Source organism: Hyla sarda, chromosome 3 (genome assembly GCF_029499605.1).
Source record: "Hyla sarda isolate aHylSar1 chromosome 3, aHylSar1.hap1, whole genome shotgun sequence".
NCBI classification, from domain to species: domain Eukaryota; kingdom Metazoa; phylum Chordata; class Amphibia; order Anura; family Hylidae; genus Hyla; species Hyla sarda.
The window spans coordinates 40,938,399-40,958,046 of record NC_079191.1 but is presented as its reverse complement, the minus strand read 5'-3'; the positions used below and the strand labels follow the sequence as shown (position 1 = coordinate 40,958,046).

The 19,648-nt window shown below is 46.1% G+C and overlaps 1 protein-coding gene across 8 annotated transcripts in view; it reads left to right on the top strand.

Moving 5' to 3' along the window:
- LOC130361297 (ribonuclease H1-like) overlaps window positions 1–19,648 on the top strand; it is a 280,103-nt gene that overhangs the window by 253,116 nt on the left and 7,339 nt on the right. For all 8 annotated transcript variants that reach the window (XM_056564101.1, XM_056564105.1, XM_056564098.1 and 5 more), the window contains 3 exons: window positions 3,026–3,080; window positions 11,007–11,091; window positions 11,875–11,999. In XM_056564101.1, the coding sequence (XP_056420076.1) occupies window positions 3,026–3,080; window positions 11,007–11,091; window positions 11,875–11,999 (265 nt within the window). The remainder of the gene's footprint in view (window positions 1–3,025; window positions 3,081–11,006; window positions 11,092–11,874; window positions 12,000–19,648) is intronic.

Below are 19,648 nucleotides of genomic sequence, written 5' to 3'. Positions count from 1 at the left end.
CTTCAACCTGCGGACCTCCAGAGGTTTCAAAACTACAACTCCCAGCAAGCCCGGGCAGCCATCGGCTGTCCGGGCTTGCTGGGAGTTGTAGTTTTGAAACCTCCGGAGGTCCGCAGGTTGAAGACCACTGCGGCCTTCAACATCATCCAGCCCCCTCTCACCCCCTTTAGTTCTGAGTACTCACCTCCGCTCGGCGCTGGTCCGGTCCTGCAGGGCTGTCCGGTAAGGAGGTGGTCCGGTGAGGAGGTGGTCCGGGCTGCTATCTTCACCGGGGAGGCCTCTTCTAAGCGCTTCGGGCCCGGCCTCAGAATAGTCACGTTGCCTTGACAACGACGCAGATACGTCGCTGTCAAGGCAACGGCTCTATTCCGGGCCGGAAGCGCGGAGAAGAGGCGCCCCCGGTGAAGATAGCAGCCCGGACCACCTCCTCACCGGACCACCTCCTTACCGGACAGCCCTGCAGGACCGGACCAGCGCCGAGCGGAGGTGAGTACTCAGAACTAAAGGGGGTGAGAGGGGGCTGGATGATGTTGAAGGCCGCAGTGGTCTTCAACCTGCGGACCTCCGGAGGTTTCAAAACTACAACTCCCAGCAAGCCCGGACAGCCGATGGCTGCCCGGGCTTGCTGGGAGTTGTAGTTTTGAAACCTCTGGAGGTCCGCAGGTTGAAGGCCGCAGTGGTCTTCAACCTGCGGACCTCCGGAGGTTTCAAAACTACAACTCCCAGCAAGCCCGGACAGCCGATGGCTGCCCGGGCTTGCTGGGAGTTGTAGTTTTGAAACCTCTGGAGGTCCGCATGTTGAAGGCCGCAGTGGTCTTCAACCTGCGGACCTCCGGAGGTTTCAAAACTACAACTCCCAGCAAGCCCGGACAGCCGATGGCTGCCCGGGCTTGCTGGGAGTTGTAGTTTTGAAACCTCTGGAGGTCCGCAGGTTGAAGACCACTGAGGGCGAATGATGAGAAGAGGATGATGAAGGGGGGGGGGGGGTGTGGGGATGATGAAGGGGGGTGGGGATGATGAAGGGGGGGGGGGTGTGGGATGATTACAAGGGGATGATGAAGGGGGGATGTGTGGGATGATAAGGGGATGTGTGGGATGATGAAGGGGGGATGTGTGGGATGATGACAAGGGGATGATGAAGGGGGGATGTGTGGGATAAGGGGATGTGTGGGATGATGACAAGGGGATGATGAAGGGGGGATGTGTGGGATAAGGGGATGTGTGGGATGATGACAAGGGGATGATGAAGGGGGGATGTGTGGGATGATGACAAGGGGATGATGAAGGGGGGATGTGTGGGATGATGACAAGGGGATGATGAAGGGGGGATGTGTGGGATGATAAGGGGATGTGTGGGATGATGACAAGGGGATGATGAAGGGGGGATGTGTGGGATGATGACAAGGGGATGATGAGGATGTTAATGACGGGTCTGGATGATGACAGGGGGGGATGAGGTATTTCCCACCCTAGGCTTATACTCGAGTCAATAACTTTTCCTGGGATTTTGGGTTGAAATTAGGGGTCTCGGCTTATACTCGGGTCGGCTTATACTCGAGTATATACGGTAATAACAAAAACAGTATAAACAAGGGAGATCCCCTTTAAAGATAACATCTGGCAGCAAAAATAAACCCACAAATTCTCTATAAATAGCTGTTAGTAATGTTTTCTTGTTTTTTTTGTACCTTGCAAAATGATAATGGATAAAAAAAAAAAAAACATTGCGGGGACAGTATAAACTGATGAAATCAGATTGTAAAAATACTCGCTGTTTTCTTTTGAACTATTAGAAGAAATTATCCCACATCTAATAAGCCCAAAAAAAGATAACCACCATTTACAAAATGAATTTCAATTTTTATTGAAACATAAAGTTACACCCACCAAATCCCCATAAAAAACATGTACACATAAGACAGTTAAAATTATTTTTTGGATGGGGGGGCCACTGTAACATTGAAAAAGAGGCAGGCTAAGCCTCAAAACGCATCTGTTTGTTTGGCACCACAATAAAAGATTTTATCCATATATCACGGATTGTGACCAGAAACCCCTGGATCTTCTACACCTAGATATCGGATGCTTCTACAATCGGCCAAGGCTTTCTGACTGCCGACATCGGGGAGGCTGCACCGTTACCATACGCTGTCACAGGTTGTTGTGTCTGGCACACAACCACAAAAGGTGAGCGAGATTGCCCCTACTTTCCCACCATCCCTTTTAAAGGCATATCTGCCTTTTTAAGGACTACTATCCCATTAGATAGACAATATATATTGTTACACCATACAAGAATTGCAACTCAATACTATACACAATGTAAACTGTAAGCCAAAGCTATATTGCACTTCATGGACATACACTATAAGGTGCACATAGAGAAGGTGCTCAAAGAAAGTTGGGACCATCAATTATATTGCACTAGTGTAAATATAGATTATATTGTGCAAATTATAATAATACAAAGTGAAAATCACATAATGAACAAATACACAAACGTCTACACCTCAGTGCTGTTAAAGTAGCCAGACACTAACAATGAATATCATACAATGGAAGCGACACACATGCACCGGACCACCCCACCTCACCCTCCAACGCGTTTCGCTGCTGCTTTGTCCAGGAGATGTGACACACTGTTGTCTTATGAATTTTTCTACCATTTAGTTTTTCATTTTATGAATTACTCTCATTTCCATCATGCACTGTGCCCCTCCATCCCAAAAATAATTTTAACTGTCTTATGTGTACATTTTTTTTATGGGTATTTGTTGGGTGTAACTTTATGTTTCAATAAAAATTTTCATTAATTTAGTAAATGGTGGTTATCTATTTTTTTTTTGGCTTATTAGATGTGGGATATTTATGGTTATAAGTCAAACATTGTTACTTTTTGAGGTATTGGTTTATCCTACTTTTTTGGGTATCATAAGAAATTGTTCACCATATTATTATGTCATTTTTAATTTGCAAAGCTTTTATAGCATTGGTATGAATATATTGTTTATATTTGCTTTTGCAGAAATGTATCTGAAAGACTGGAAGGAAGACCAACTAATCAAAGGGCAGAAATTGAGGTACCTATATATTACACTCAGTACATGCTGCTGCCTCTGTGTGTGTGCAGGATTCTTCTGCGTGTGTTCATTGTAATGGAAACATCATAGCAGCTAGTCTCCACCCACTAGCTTTAGGACATCTAAAAAAAGGAGTGATAAAGCCAGCCAGCAATCAGTGGCCTCATCAGGTATGTAGATGTACAGAACCTCATTGCCCTAGGAAAACAAAGAGCAGCAGGGACCCACTGGAGCATTGGTGTAGCATGCGATTTATCCCCTTTAGGGACCAGGCTAATCTTGGCATTAAAGGAGAACTCCTGTTTATAAACATGTATAACCTATCCTAGCAGCAATATGTATGCGAGTCGCCAACAGAATGAATTGAGAGAGTTTAAAAGGACGGTATGGCATTCTGGGAGGTTTATGGCTAAGGAGACAATATGCAGGGGATCTCGGAATCCAACCGGGGAGAATAGAAGACAACAAAGTCAACACCCGCCACCACCGGGCAACTTCACCAAGTATGATACAGGGTGCCTCTAATCCCACACCCTCGATAAAAAAGGGGGGAGACAGCTGGATAGATAGCATGTAAAAGTGTTGGGACTCTGTAAGTGCGATGTAAGATACGCAGAGAGGTCTCTACCAAAGAGACTAGCCAGCTACCCTTGCTAATAATCGTACAACAATCCCTCCATTGAGCAGATGTTAGAGTCGAATGAATATCAGTCTCCCAATCCTGTATAAATTTAAGTTTAGTATCTGGTGGTGTAGTGTTGAGATGTGCATACAACAGGGATAGCGAACCCGATGCATTCGGAGAATATAACATATGTCTTTCAAATGAGGTGGGCAACATGAGTGTGTTCCTCTGTTACTGGTTACCATAGAATGATAACATTTGTCTAGCTCTAAAGTGCTCCCTGGTGGGTATGGAATGATGACGGCAGAAATCAGTTAGATTAGGGAGGGAACGACCAACGAGCAAATCTTGTAAGCAAGTAAGAGAATGAATGCTCCACCATTGAAATGTGTAAGGAGTGAGTCCAGGAGAGAAAGATGGATTACATAAAAAGGTAAGAAGTGGAGAGGGGACAGACTGTAGAGCGAACTTAAAGCGAACCTGACTCCAGAGAGAAAGGGCATGTAAGACCACTCGTTCTGAGGAAGGTATAGTCCCATTTCTTTAGATCACACCTAAGTGAACGGTATAGAGGATTATAATTTGCATTATACAGGGCGGATAGCGTAGGAGTGAGGCGAAGTCCTAAATATGACAGTCCAGAGGAGGAGTCCTTGAATCCAAAATTCTGGGAAATCAGGTGTCTGGTGACAGTGGGCACATTACAATACAGGGCTTCAGACTTAGTCGTGTTAACACGAAGTCCCGATGCCAGGCCCGGACTGGCCTAGCGGGATACCGGGAATTTTCCCGGTGGGACGCCGGCCATGAGGCCGCTTTGCAGGGATTAACGTACGGGCACCAGGCCCCTACATGAAAATAGGCCCAGCGGCCTACAAAGGCGGCCTGCATAGGCCACCCGGCACCCACGATACATATCTTAACAGAAGAAGAGGGCCGGCCCTGCACTGTCCCAGGCCGGCCCTGCTTCTTACTTATGGCCCTGTGTTGTCAGTGTGGCTGCCTGGGAGAGGCGCTTTGAACTCCGGCGTGGCGCGCTGCTGCGTTCAGACGTGAGGTCACCTCACCTTGGGGGTGACGTGACCTCACGTCTAAGCGCAGCAGCCCACCATGTCGGAGTTCACTGTGCCACTGAGCAGTACGCCCGCTGCCCTGCTCTCTCTCGTACAGGCCCTGCTTGTCCTCAGGTACAGATCCCTGCTTGTCCTCCATGTAAAGAGCCCTGCTTGTTGTAATTGTACAGAGCCCTGCTTTTCCTCCATGTAAAGAGCCCTGCTTGTTGTCAGTGTACAGAGCCCTGCTTGTCCTCCATGTAAAAAGCCCTGCTTGTTGTCATTGTACAGAGCCCTGCTTGTTGTCAGTGTACAGAGCCCTGCTTGTTGTCAGTGTACAGAGCCCTGCTTGTCCTCCATGTAAAGAGCCCTGCTTGTTGTCAGTGTACAGAGCCCTGCTTGTCCTCAGTGTAAAGAGCCCTGCATGTCCTCAGTGTACAGAGCCCTGCTTGTCGTCAGTGTACAGAGCCCTGCTTGTCCTCAGGTACAGAACCCTGCTTGTTGTCAGTGTACGGAGCTCTGCTTGTTATCAGTGTACAGAGCCCTGCTTGTCCTCAGTGTACAGAGCCCTACTTGTTGTCAGTGTACGGAGCCCTGCTTGTCCTCAGTGTACAGAACCCTGCTTGTCCTCAATGTAAAGAACCCTGCTTGTCCTCAGTGTACAGAACCCTGCTTGTCCTCCATGTAAAGAGCCCTGCTTGTCATCAGTGTACAGAGCCCCGCTTGTCCTCAGTGTACAGAGCCCAGCTTGTCCTCAGTGTACAGAGCCCTGCTTGTCGTAAGTGTACGGAGCCCTGCTTGTCCTCAGGTACGGAGCCCTGCTTGTCCTCAGGTACGGAGCCCTGCTTGTTGTCAGTGTGCGGAGCCCTGCGTGTCGTCAGTGTGCGGAGCCCTGCGTGTCCTCAGTGTACAGAGCCCTGCTTGTCCTCAGTGTACAGAGCCCTGCTTGTCCTCAGTGTACAGAGCCCTGCTTGTCCTCAGTGTACAGAGCCCTGCTTGTCCTCAGTGTACAGAGCCCTGCTTGTCCTCAGTGTACAGAGCCCTGCTTGTCCTCAGTGTACAGAGCCCTGCTTGTCCTCAGTGTACAGAGCCCTGCTTGTTCTCAGTGTACAGAGCCCTGTTTGTCCTCAGTGTACAGGGCCCTGCTTGTCCTCAGTGTACATGCCCTGCTTGCCCTCAGTGTACAGAGCCCTGCTTGTCCTCAATGTACAGATCCCCGCTTGTCCTCAGTGTACAGAGCCCCGCTTGTCCTCAGTGTACAGAGCCCTGCTTGTCCTCAGTGTACAGAGCCCTGCTTGTCCTCAGTGTACAGAGCCCTGCTTGTCCTCAGTGTACAGAGCCCTGCTTGTCCTCAGTGTACAGAGCCCTGCTTGTCCTCAGTGACTGCACCTAATGTGGGGAGCTATACTGCACCTAATGAGGGGAACTATATTGCACCTATTGTGGGGGGAACTATGCTGCACCTAGTGTGGGGGAACTATACTGCACCTAGTGTGGGGGAACTATGCTGCACCTAGTGTGGGGGAACTATGCTGCACCTACTGTGGGGGAACTATGCTGCACCTAGTGTGGGGGAACTATGCTGCACCTAGTGTGGGGGAACTATGCTGCACCTAGTGTGGGGGAACTATGCTGCACCTAGTGTGGGGGAACTATGCTGCACCTAGTGTGGGGGAACTATGCTGCACCTAGTGTGGGGGAATTATGCTGCACCTAGTGTGGGGGAACTATGCTGCACCTAGTGTGGGGGAACTATGCTGCACCTAGTGTGGGGGAACTATGCTGCACCTAGTGTGGGGGAACTATGCTGCACCTAGTGTGGGGGAACTATGCTGCCCCTAGTGTGGGGGAACTATGCTGCCCCTAGTGTGGGGGAACTATGCTGCACCTAGTGTGGGGGAAGTATGCTGCACTTAGTGTGGGGGAACTATACTGCACCTAATGTGGGGGAACTATACTGTACCTAATGTTAGGGACTATACTGCACCTAACGTGGGGGAAATATACTGCACCTAATGTGGGGAAACTATACTATTTTTGCTCTTTATATATGTCTCTTATCTATAAATAAGGCACTCTTCAAATATGCTTTAAAATGCATGATTTTACCTTTTATGAACAAGAAAATGACGACACGCTGGTATAATGACGCAACACTATGGGGCTGGTATGTAATTTTTTCCAGGGCTGGTTTTCACGCCCAGTCCGGCCCTGCCCGATGCCCTAGCAAACCTATCCAGTACCAGTAACAAATTAGGAAGGGAAATTAGGGGGTTAGTAATGGTCAATAATAAGTCATCCGCGAATAAATTGCACTTATATTTTTGACTACCCACCTCTACCCCCCGTATGTCGACATTAGAGCGTATATGTGCCGCAAGCGGTTCCATCAGTAAAGCAAAAAAGGGCAGGTGATAGAGGACAGCCCTGACGGGTGGCATGTTTAATAAGAAGGGGGCTGGGCGATGTGGAGGGTAAATTAAGGTAGGCCTGTGGGGTAGAATAAAGACTGCGGAGGATAGATATGAAGGGGCCTCGAAATCCAAATTTGTGAAGCACGGCAAACATATATGGCCATGAGATGCTATCAAAGGCCTTTTCAATATCCAGTGCCAAGGCTATCATAGGGGTGGTAGTGGAATCTGACCAATGGATAAGATCTACAATTTTACATACATTATCTGGGGCCTGTCGTCCTGGGATAAAACTCACTTGATCGGCGTGAACTAATGTAGGAAGGAAGCTATTCAGTCTATGTGCGAGGATAGAGGTAAGCAATTTGGCATCTACATTAAGTAGCGATATAGGTCTATAATTAGCTGTGTGTAAATGGTCCTTCTGTGGCTTGGGTAATACTGTTATGTGGGCGTCAAGGAATTCCGAGGGGAGAGAATTAGGTTTATGCAATTAATTAAATAACGGGACGAGATGGGGGGACTAATACAGTTGCAAACTTTTTATAATAAGCTGCTGAGAGTCCGTCAGTACCAGGCGACTTTCCCAATGTTAGCCTATTAATAGCTTCGGTTACCTCCTCCGCCGTGAAGGGCACATTAAGGGCATCCCTGGCATCAGGTTCTAGGGTAGGAAGAGAGACGGATGAGAGAAAAGAGGAGATGGCAGGATCAGATGCAGACCGGTGTGGAGGAGCAGAGTAAAGAGAGGTAAAGAGAGAATGAAAAGCTGTATAGATCCGGTCGGGATTAGAGGTACGTTCATCTGGGCGAACTTGTAGGGAGTGTACTTTATTAAACAATTTAGTGTTACGCAGCATGGAGGCAAGTAAGCGGTCAGGTTTATTAGCGTAGCGGTAGTACGTGGCGCCCGTCCAATGGACTGCCTTCTCTACTTCGGTGGATAACAGGGCATCCAACTGTACCCTAGTGTCTTTCATGGCTTTATAAAGCTAAAGTGAAGGGAAGTGTTGGTGGGCAATCGTTAACCTAAGTAGTTTCGCCTCCAAGGCCAACCTGGCTGCGGACCTGTCCCTCTTGATACCTGATGCCAAAGATATAATGCAACCTCTTATATAGGCTTTGTGGGCTAACCAGAGCCAACATGGCTCGTCCGTGGAACCAGCATTGGATTGGAAGTAGGAAGACAAGTCAGATTCCAGCTGTGACCTAGCCCGAGGCATAGTAAGTAACATTGAGTCTCCACCTAAAAGGGACCGTAGTGTTATCTACTAGGTGAAAGGCTGCTAACACCAAGTCGTGATCCGACCAGGAAGAGGGAATTTGCCTAGCATAGAGGAGTTTGGGAAGCAACAAAGTGTTAGTGAGTATCCAATCTATGCATGTGTAAGAATGTTGAGAAGGAGAGTAGTAGGTATAGCCTCTCACCTGTCCATTGTGCTCCCACCACACATCAGCCAAGCTATTATCAACAAACAGTTGCGAAATCTGGCGCTGTTGGGTCCCTGACTTACGAAGCGGGGCAGTGTGTGAACGATCTAATGCACTATGAACCACAAAATTGAAATCACCAGCCCAAATCAGCCAATCATAGCTCAGCGATCCAAGCAGTGTGCACACCGAACTGAAAAAATGATTGGGAGAGTCAGTAGGTGCATAAGAATTAATAATACACAATTTCTTCCCATCTAAAGTCCCCAGCAATATGACATAACGGCTCTCTGGATCTATCATAGTGGATTCCACATTAAAGGAGAAATTATCATGCAGCAATATAATGACCCCCCCTACTCTTAGTAGAATACGTAGACATATATACACGATGTGTGCAAACACAATACGTCCGGATGCAGTGGCATATAATCCTTAAAGGCTCTCCTTCTCTTCAACGGTGAGTTGAATCTCCTAACGTTATGGGTGATCAAGTTACACATGGTAAGGGGGGAAAAAACGCTATAAGTGAAACATAAATACAAGGGGGAAAGACCTTGGCATGGAAAACATTCACCATATCAATATTGCCATCAGCATTCAATACAAATAAGTCACCTATGCAGTGGTACCTGGAGGAAACAAGAAAAAGACAAACCATAAACAAACAAAACAAACAACAAAAGGAACAAACAAAAACGTCCATGTGAGGAAAGACGGGTCCGGGTGCCTCCCGATCCGTCATACTTCCGAGCCCCTAGTGTGGGGTAGTGAGGCACATCTATCCGGCTTCACCGCCACTGAGAATTGGAAGGCGGCATCCAACCAGAAGCAGCAGGTCCCAAATTCCAGCCAGAAATCTGCAACTGTCCCGTAACAGTCCTGGTGCAGCCCAAGACGCAATCACAGAGTCAAGCGGCCAGGATTAAAAGTCCCAATATCACTTAGAGGCATCAGGTATATTTAGGTGATGTGCGACTGACGCCGACCTGCTTGGGTCCAGACACGAGTGGAACGGGCGGCCTGCTGAGGTTGAGGTGGCAGTTCACCAGGGCTAATCTGCGCTGTCTCAAGAATCTCCAGGGCCTCCTTCAAAGTGCGAGCAGTATGCAAATGTCCATTAAGCTGGAACGTAATAGAGAATGGAAACCCCCACCGGTATTTGATCTGCTTCTGCATGAGGGCTAGAGTGACCGGCCTGAATTCCCTCCTGCTTGCCAGAGTAGAGGGTGCTAGATCTGAGAATAGTTTAGCAGAGGGTGGCAAGCCCGGCAGTGCATGCAAATCCCTGGCTGCCAGCAGCAACACGTCGCGGACTTCAGGATAGTGTAGTTTAAGGATGACATCCCTGGGAAGATCCACATTCTTGGTCTTGGCTAGAGCTCTATGTATACGATCAAAGCGTAGTAGTTCAGGCTTCAAATGGGGAGCTAGCTCATAGAAAAGTTTGGTGAGTACCTTAGTCAGGTCGGTCTCAGATTCCGGCAAGCCTCACATTCGTAGGTTCACCCTGCGTGAGCGATTCCCCAGATCCTCTAGTTTGAGCGAGAGAGCTTCCAGCTTGTGGGCCTGGTCATCTATGTCGCGGCGATCTGTGTCCACCGCGTCCACCAGGTCATCGATCTTGGACTCAGAGTCTGCCACCCTCTGAGTCAGCTCCTGAATCCTCACCATGAAGGTCGACACTGCCTGGGCCAGTTCGTTATTGAAAAGAGCCTGAATGTTGCAGAACATCTCCGCGGGAGTCAGCTCAGCGTGGCGTGGCGGCTGATCGCCATCTGAGGCCTCGTCAGTCATGAGGTGAGTAGCAGCGGCCATCTTGGCTCGAGTACTGGCCCTGAAGATATCCGGTATGGATTGCGATAATCCCTGGGAAAGTGGCTGTAACTTTTTCCTAGATGATCGGGACGTGCTCATAATGAGGCAGGTGAGTGGTCCGCAGCTTAGGAGCCGTTTAACGGCGCGTAGAGTGGCTGAAAGCTGAAGCCGGCACGGAGCTCACATCAAGTGCGACTTCCTCAGTGAGATGCGCGCATGCGCCTCCCTTTATACATTTTTTATATTGTTGGCTACATTTTTAAGTCCTTGCCCGCTTACTTATATTGGTCCCTGATTGAAAATTAATAAAAATTTTGTTCTAAATAATATACATTTGGTTACCTACAATTATTTCCATCCCTACTGCATAATTTTTATTTTATTTTTTTGGTACCCAACAACATTTAAAAAAAAAACACCCGCAGGGAATCTGCCAAAGGGGCCAAAAATGCAGTTTCCACCCAAAGGTAAGAAACGCCAGAAAACACGCCAAAACGTAGGAAAATGCTATGGCGTTTTTTCTGGGTAGAGGAAATTTAGCCTGAAGGTATCCGCAATAAAACTTCCATTGATCTCTTTTCATTAGGCAGCCCGCCGAGCAGTAGAACAAGCCCGTGAAAACAACTATGGAAGCGTAACTATTCACACTGACAGCAAATACACGATCAAAGGTAATTTGGGTCACAATTTTTGAATGATTTTGTTTTATGGTTTTTTTTGAATTTCCTTTCTGCCTGACCACAGTGCTCTCTCCTGACACTTCTGTCCATTTTTGGAACTGTCCAGAGTAGAAGCAAATCCCCATAGCAAACCTCTCCTGCTCCTGACAGTTCCTAAAATGGACAGAGGTGTCAGCAGAGAGCACTGTGGTCAGACAGAAAGGCAATTGAAAAAGAAAACTTCCTGTGGAGCATACAGTAGCTGATAAGTACTGGAAGGATTAGTATTTTTAAATAGAAGTAATTTACAAATCTGTTTAACTTTCTGGCACCAGTTGATTTAAAAAAAAAAAATGTTTTCCAGGGGAGTGCCCCGTTAAATCCCTTTTGTTCCCATTTTTATGCTCAGTTTTAACTTCAGAAAGTTGTCTTGACTGCATCTGCATGTGATTGGTTGCTGCCATGTGATTGGCTGAATATTATAGTATTAGCAATCAATTGAACTAAATAAAGTTGTTATATCTTATAAAGTAGACAGTGAGTGTATATGTATTCTAAAATGGTATGTGCAGAAACATTAGATTGGTCCCGCAACAGAGCAAAGCACCATATTGCCTAAAAATGAAAATAAAATATTTAGTTTCAAAATGGCAGTGCGAAAAATGAAAGCATTTTTGTGTGGTCCTAAAGGTGTAAATTAAAGGGGCTTAAAAAAAAAAAAAGAAAGAAAATATTGTAACATATGCAAACAACAAAAGGGACAGGACTTCATTTTACTGTTTGTGTATAACTTAGGTATGACAGAGTGGATGCCGAAATGGAAAGAAAATGGCTTTAAAACTTACAGTGGTGGAGATGTGGTGCATAAGGCGGAATTTCAGAATCTTGATAGTCTTTGCCAAGGCCTCGACGTGACTTGGGTAAGTTATCGATGTGTTGGCTCCGACAGGTACTACCACAGGAGAACCTTGTGTTACTTTGTAATAACCATTTCTGATTAAGGGTGCGTTCACACTGAGTACCGTATTTATCGGCGTATAACACGCACTTTTAAAACTTAAATTTAAGGCAAAAATCCTGCCTGCGTGTTATACGCCGATAAATCTTCTGGTCACTGATTTAAAGTGGCCGCAGCAGCGGCCGCTTGTTAAGTATTAGCAGCACGGCCGCGGCCACTTTAAATCAGTGACCAGCGGCGTCTCCTCCCCGTTCTGCTTTTAATTTTTCTTAAACCCCCCCCCCCATCATTCCCCCGTTTCCCAATGCTTTCTTAGTTTTTTTATTTTCCTTACCTGGCTGGTAACCGCAGGTGGCGGGTCTTGCGGGCTGTGGTCAGTGAAGCAGATGAGTGAAGTCCTCTCCCGGCTTCTCTGTGCGGCATCAGAGACGTCAATTTTCATTGCCTGCAGTCGCCGCACTCCGAACTCTGACTAGCGGCGGTTACAGGAAATGAAAAGTGACGTCCCTGATGCCACGGAGAGAATCCGGGAGAGGACGTCCTTCATCTGATTCACTGACCGCAGCCCGCAAGACCCGCCGCCTGCCAAAGCCAGCCAGTTAAGGAAAGTAAAAAAAAACTATGAAAAGCATTGGGAAAGGGGGGAATGATGAGAGAGTGGAAGAATAGCATAGGAGGAACATGATGGGGGGATGATGAGACGGGGAAATGATGAGGGGGAATGATGGGGTACATGATGAGAGGGTGGGGGATGATGAGACAGGGGGAAATGATGGTGGGGGAGGCACTAAAGGCTTAATGTCTGTATGGCTAGTGGTGGTCTATGACAGGGGGGATATATTGAGACATGGGGGGATGAATTATTTTTTCCGCACATAAATTTTTCAGCGTAAATTCCTCTTGATTTACTCAGCGTGAACGCACCCTAAGACACTGTTTCCAAACCAGTGTGCCTCCAGCTGTTGCAAAACTACATCTCCCAGCATGCCCCGACAGCCTTTGGTTGTCCAGGCATGCTGGGAGTTGTAGTTTTGCAACAGCTGGAGGCACACTTGTTGAGAAACAATGGTATAACATAAAGCGCCTCAACTTGACCCCTTAAGGATGCAGCAATTTTTTTTTTTTTTGCGCTTTTATTTTTTCCTCATCCCCTTCTAAGAGCCTTAACTCAACAGACCCATAGGGAGGGCTTGTTTTTTGTGCCACCAATTGTACTTTGTAATGACATCACTCATTTTACCACAAAATCTACAGAGAAACAAAAGAAGAAAAAAAAAAAAAAAAAATATATATATATATATATATATATATATATATATATTTGTGGGGCGAAATTGAAACGAAAATTATATTTCTGGGGGGTTTAGTTTCTACTCCGTTCCCTTATCGGTTAAATATGACACGTTATCTTTATTCTGTAGGTCCAAACGATTGCAACTTTTATAGGTTTCGTTTTATTTTATTACATAAAAAAAAATTCACTTTTTGTAAAATACATATGCTTAAAGGGGTACTCCGGTGAAAAACAATCATTTTCATATCAACTGGCTCCAATAAGTTAAACAGATTTGTAAATTACTTCTATTAAAAAATCTTAATCCTTCCAGTAGTTATTAGCTATTGAAGTTGAGTTGTTCTTTTCTGTCAGGCCACAGTGCTCTCTGCTGACACCTTTGTCTGTCTCAGGAACTGCCCAGAGTAGAAGCAAATGCCCATAGCAAACCTATTCTGCTCCGGAAAGTTCCTGTCAGCAGAGAGCACTGTGGTCAGACTGGAAAGAACAACTCAGCTTCAGCAGCTGATAAGTACTGGTAGGATTAAGATTTTTTAATAGAAGTAATTTACAAATCTGTTTAACTTTCTGGAGCCAGTTGATATGAAAAAAAAAATTTTTTTCATGAGATGAAAAAAATGTCTTTCATGAGATGAAAAAAAATACTCCATGCTAACTCTTTAACTGGTGCTGATCCTGTTTGTTTGCTAAAAGGAGTATTCCGGTATATAAAAACGTATTCCCTTATCCTTAGGGGTAAGTGTCAGATCTCGGTGGGTTCGACCGATGGGACTCCCCAGGATCTCCAGTACATGGCCCCTGCAGTTTGCAGGAAGGGGGCATGTTTGACCACTGCATGAAGTGGCAACTGTCATGCCTCCTTAATACATCTGTATGGGAGAGCCAGAGTGCTTAATACGGCAATCTACGGCTCTGCCATAGCGCTGCATTGAAGGGATGTGTCAGCCGCCACTTCGTGCAGTGGTCGACTCTCGCTATTTGGATGTAAAGCTGGGGCCCCGTACTGGAGATCGCAGGGGTTCCCAGCAGTCGGACCCCCCGTGATCTAAAGTTCGGTTCCCCTGTTCTGCCCACCATATACAGTGGTCTCTAAACTGTAGCCCTCCAGATTTTGCAAAACTACAACTTCCAGCATGCCCAGACAGCTGTTTGCTGTTTGGGCATGCTGGGATTTGTAGTTTTGCAACAGCTGGAGGGCTAAAGTTTGGAGATCACTGTTCAGTGGTCTCTAAACTGTGGCCCTCTAGATCTTGCAGAATTACAACTCCCGGCATGCCCACACGCAGTTTGCTGTCTGGGCATGCTGTGATTTTTAGTTTTGCAACATCTGGAGGGCCACAGTTTGGAAATCACTGTGCGGTGGTTTCTAAACCTTGCAAAACTACAACTCCCAGCATGCACGAACAGCAAACGGCTGTCTTGGCATGCTGGGAGTTGTAGTTGCATACCTCCAGCTGTAGCATAACTACATCTCCCAGCATGCCCCTCGGCGATCTTTACATGCTGGGAATTGTAGTTTTGCAACAGCTGGAGGGACACTGGTTGGAAAATACTGAGTTAGGTTACAGAACCTAACTGAAGGTTTTCCAACCAGTGTGCCTCCAGCTGTTGCAAAAGTACAACTCCCAGCATGCACAGTCTGTCAGTACATGCTGGGAGTTGTAGTTTTGCAACAGCTGGAGGTTTCCCCCCCCCCACCCCCATGTAAATGTACAGGGTACAATCACACAGGCAGGTTTTTACAGTGAGTTTTCTGCTTCAAGTTTGAGCTGTGGCAAACTTTCCGCCGCAGTGCATACTTCTAGTGGGAAACTCACCGTAAACCCCCGCCAGTGCGAATGTACTCTAAAAACACTACACTACACTACACTAACACAAAATAAAGGGTAAAACACTACATATACACCCCCTTACACTGTCCCCCCCAATAAAAATGAAAAATGTATCGTACGGCAGTGTTTCCAAGACGGAACCTCCAGCTGTTGCAAAACAACAACTCCCAGCATTTCCGGACATCCACTGATTGTCCAGGCATGCTGGGAGTTTAGTAACAGCTGGAGGCACCCTGTTTTTGAACCACCGGCATAGAATACCCCTATGTCCACCCCTATGCAATCCCTAATTTAGTCCTCAAATGCGCATGGTGCTCTCTCATTTCGGAGCCCTGTCGTATTTCAATGAAACAGTTTAGGGCCACATATGTGGTATTTCCGTACTCGGGAGCAATTGCATTACAAATTTCGGGGGGCTTTTTCTCCTTTTACCGCTTATGAAAAGGAAAAGTTGGGGGCTACACCTGCCTGTTAGTGTAAAAAAAGAAACATTTTAATACTAACATGCTGGTACTTTTTATTTTCACAAGAGGTAAAAGTAAAAAAAAGACCCCCAAAATTTGTAATGCAATTTCCCCTAAGTACGGAAATCCCCCTTTATGTGGGCGTAAAATGCTCTGTGGGCGCACAACAAGGCTCAGGAGTGAGAGTGCACTATGCACATTTGATGCCCAAATTGGTGATGTGCACAGGGGTGGATGATTTTACAGTGGTTCTGACATAAACTCAAAAAAAATAAATACCCACATGTGACCCCATTTTGGAAACTACACCCCTCATGGAACGTAACATGGGGTATAGTGAGTCTTAACCCCCCACAGGTGTTTGATGAATTTTCGTTATAGTTGGATGGGAAAAAATAATAATTTTACTAAAATGCTGGTGTTACCCTAAATTTTTCATTTTCACATGGAAAAATAGAAAAAACGCACCCCAAAATTTGTAAGCCCATTTCTTCTGAGTTAGAACATGCCCCATTATGTGGATGTAAAGTGCTCTGCGGGTGCACTACAATGCTCAGAAGAGAAGGAGCGCCATTGGGCTTTTGGAGAGAAAATGTGTCTGGAATTGAAGGCCACGTGTGTTTACAAAGCCCCCATAGTGCCAGAACAATGCACCCCCCCCCCCCCCGCACATGTGACCCCATTTTGGAAACTACACCCCTCATGTAATGTAATAAGGGGTGCAGTGAGCATTTACACCCCACAGGTGTCTGACAGATTTTTGGAACAGTGGTTCTTGAAAATGAAAAATGTAATTTTTCGTTTGCACAGCCTACTGTTCCAAAGATCTCTCATACGCCAGTGGAGTGGAAATGCTCACTGCACCCCTTATTAAATTCTGTGATGGGTGTAGTTTGCAAAACGGGGTCGCATGTGGGGGGTTCACTGTTCTGGCACCACGGGGTGCTTTGTAAACGCACATGGCCTCTGACTTCTATTCCAACCAAATTCTCTCTCCAAACTCTCAATGGCGCTCCTTCTCTTCTGAGCATTGTAGTTCGCCCGCAGTGCACTTTACATCCACACATGGGGTATTTCCATACTCAGAAGAGATAGGGTTACACATTTTGGGGGACATTTTCTCCTATTACCCCTTGTAAAAATGTAAAATTTGTGGAAAAACCAGCATTTTAGTGAAAAAAAAAGTCATTTATACATCCAACTTTACAGAAAAGTTGTCAAACACCTGTGGGGTGTTAGGCTGGTATTCCACTGAAAACGCCAAATTTCCCTCACAGTGTTTTTTCAGCGAAAAAACGCAGCGTCCAGATGTTAGCTGCAAGTCAATAGTGAACTGCAAAATGCCAGATCCACTTGGCATTTTTCAGTTTGGTGTTTTTTTTAATCCTTTTGGTATTTTTCAGCAATTTTGGGCTGGTTTTTCAAAATGCCCGACAAAACCTAGTTTGGCGTTTTTTCAGGCGTTTTTTATTCTTTTTTGGACTTTAGCAATCCAAAAAAGTGATGGAGATACCTTGTTTTATTAAAATTTCATAGGGTACCATAAAAAATAAATAAAATGATAAAAAAAGATACAGTAGTGATGGAAAAAATTGTATATAACAAAATGTATCTTTTTTATTACAAAATTTTTAGACATTTTTAAACAGGGATCAATTTATGTGGGCGGGTAAAGCACTAAAAATTTAGCCGACAATAATAAAAATGGAGTGTGTGTGTGTTTTTCACTTTTTTTTCCCAACATTTTTTAGGTAGTACTACTTCTCCCAGCATGGAATACACTGTTCCTTGATGGGAGTAGTAGTACCTGTACTAATAGACAGATCGCCTGTTGCGATCCTCCTGTATAATGTATAGATGCGGCCGCTCTTCTATGGTCCCCTGCACTGACGTATATATATACACCTATTCCTATTTCCCGCAGAGAGCTGTGATTGGCCAGATGGTTCCAGTCAATAACAACTCTCTGTGGGAAATAGGAATATGTGTATATATACGGCCATGCAGGGGACCATAGCAGAGCGGCCGCATCTATACATTATACAGGAGGATCACAGCGGGTGTCAGGAGTGACATCCGCTGGGATCTTTCCTTAACTGCAGGTACTACTACTCCCAACATGGAGCACACTCTGCTCCATGCTGCGAGCTGTAGTACCTGCATTAATAGACAGATCGCAACAGGTGTCAGAAATTACACTCGATCTGTCTATTAATGCAGGTACTACAGCTCCCAGCATGGAGCAGAGTGTGCTCCATGTTGGAATTAGTAGTACTTGCAGTTAAGGACACATCACAGCGGATGTCACTTCTGACACCCAATGCGATAGTCCTGTCAATTGCAGAGATGGATCGGCTTTCTCCTGCGCTCCACATCTCTGCACTATACTCCGGCCGGCCACTCACTCATTCATATTTCCCTCAGAGCTGTGATTGGCTGCAACTATCCGGCCAATCACCACTCCGGGTGGAAAATATGAATGAGTGAATTTCTATTCACATCACTGGCTGGAGTACAGAGCAGAGATGTGAGCGCTGTATAGAGCCGCTCCACATCTCTGCTATATTATAGACTATTGCATCGGGTGTCAGACTGACACCCGGGGTGATATGTCTATTAGTACAGGTACTACTACTCCCATCATGGAACAGCAAGAAAAAACGCCAAAATGCAGGGAAAAACAGTGGCAGTTTTTCAGGTGTTTTTTTTGGTGTTTTTAAGCCCAAAAAACGCAGGGCAAAAACCTCAGTGGAATTCTAGCCTTAAGGCTCACTGTACCCCTTGTTACATGCCTTGAGGGGTGTAGTTTCCAAAATAGTACGCCATGTGTTTATTTTTTATTTTTGCTGTTATGACACCATAGTGACCTTTTCAAAAATATTCACTTTCCAAAATCCATTGTGGCTCCTTCCCTTCTGAGCCCTCTAGTGCACCCACAGAGCACTTGACATACACATATGAGATATTTCCTTACTCAAGAGAATTGGGCTACAAATTTTAGGGTGATTACCCCTTGTAAAAAATTTTAAAACTGTGTCTACAAGAACATGAGTGTAAAAAATGAAGATTTTCAATTTTCTGCGACACTTTGCTGCTATTCCTGAGAAATCTAAAGGGTTAACACACTTTCTGAATGTCATTTTGAATACGTTGAGGGGTGCAGTTTTTATAATGGGGTCACTTATGGAGTATTTCTAATAAGAAGGCCCCTCAAATCCACTTCAAAACGGAACTGGTCCCTGAAAAATTCCGATTTTGAAAATTTTGAGAAAAGTTTGAAAATTGCTGCTATACAGTGACCCCTCGACCTACGATGGCCCCGACATATGATGCAATCGACATACGATGGCCTCTCAGAGGCCATCGCATGTCGATGTCAGCATCGACATACGATGCATTTTTATGTCGGGGCCATCGCATTAAGTGTTATCCGGCAGCGCCAAATGCTTAAGCTGCTGCCGGATAGCAGCTTAATGTTCCCCGTGTGGTGCGGTGAGTATTACTTCCCCCTCCACGATGCTCCGGGGTGCCCTCCGGGTCCAGCGCTGGTCTTCCGGTGTCTTCTCGGCCCTCTCCGATGACGTCAATACGAAGCTGCGCACGTCATCCAATAGGAATGGCGTACGCAGCAGCGTAATGACGTCGCTACGCAGTACCAGTAAGGCCTTGCGGAAGATAGCAGAGGACCGGAGAAGACCAGGAGAGCCCAGCCGAGGACCGGAGAAGAACACGGAGGACCGGAGAAGACAGTGGAGAACCGGAGAAGACAGCGGAGAGCCCAGCAGAGGCCCGGGGACACCATCTCGAGCGGCGGGGACAGGTGAGTACAGCTTCCTATACTTTACATTGCACGAATCCCTCAACATACGATGGATTCGACAAACGATGGCTCGTTTGGAACGAATTACCATCGTATGTTGAGGGACCACTGTACTTTGAAGCCCTCTGATGTCTTCCAAAAGTAAAAACATGTCAACTTTATGATGCAAACATAAGGTAGATGTCAGGATCCGGGTACTGT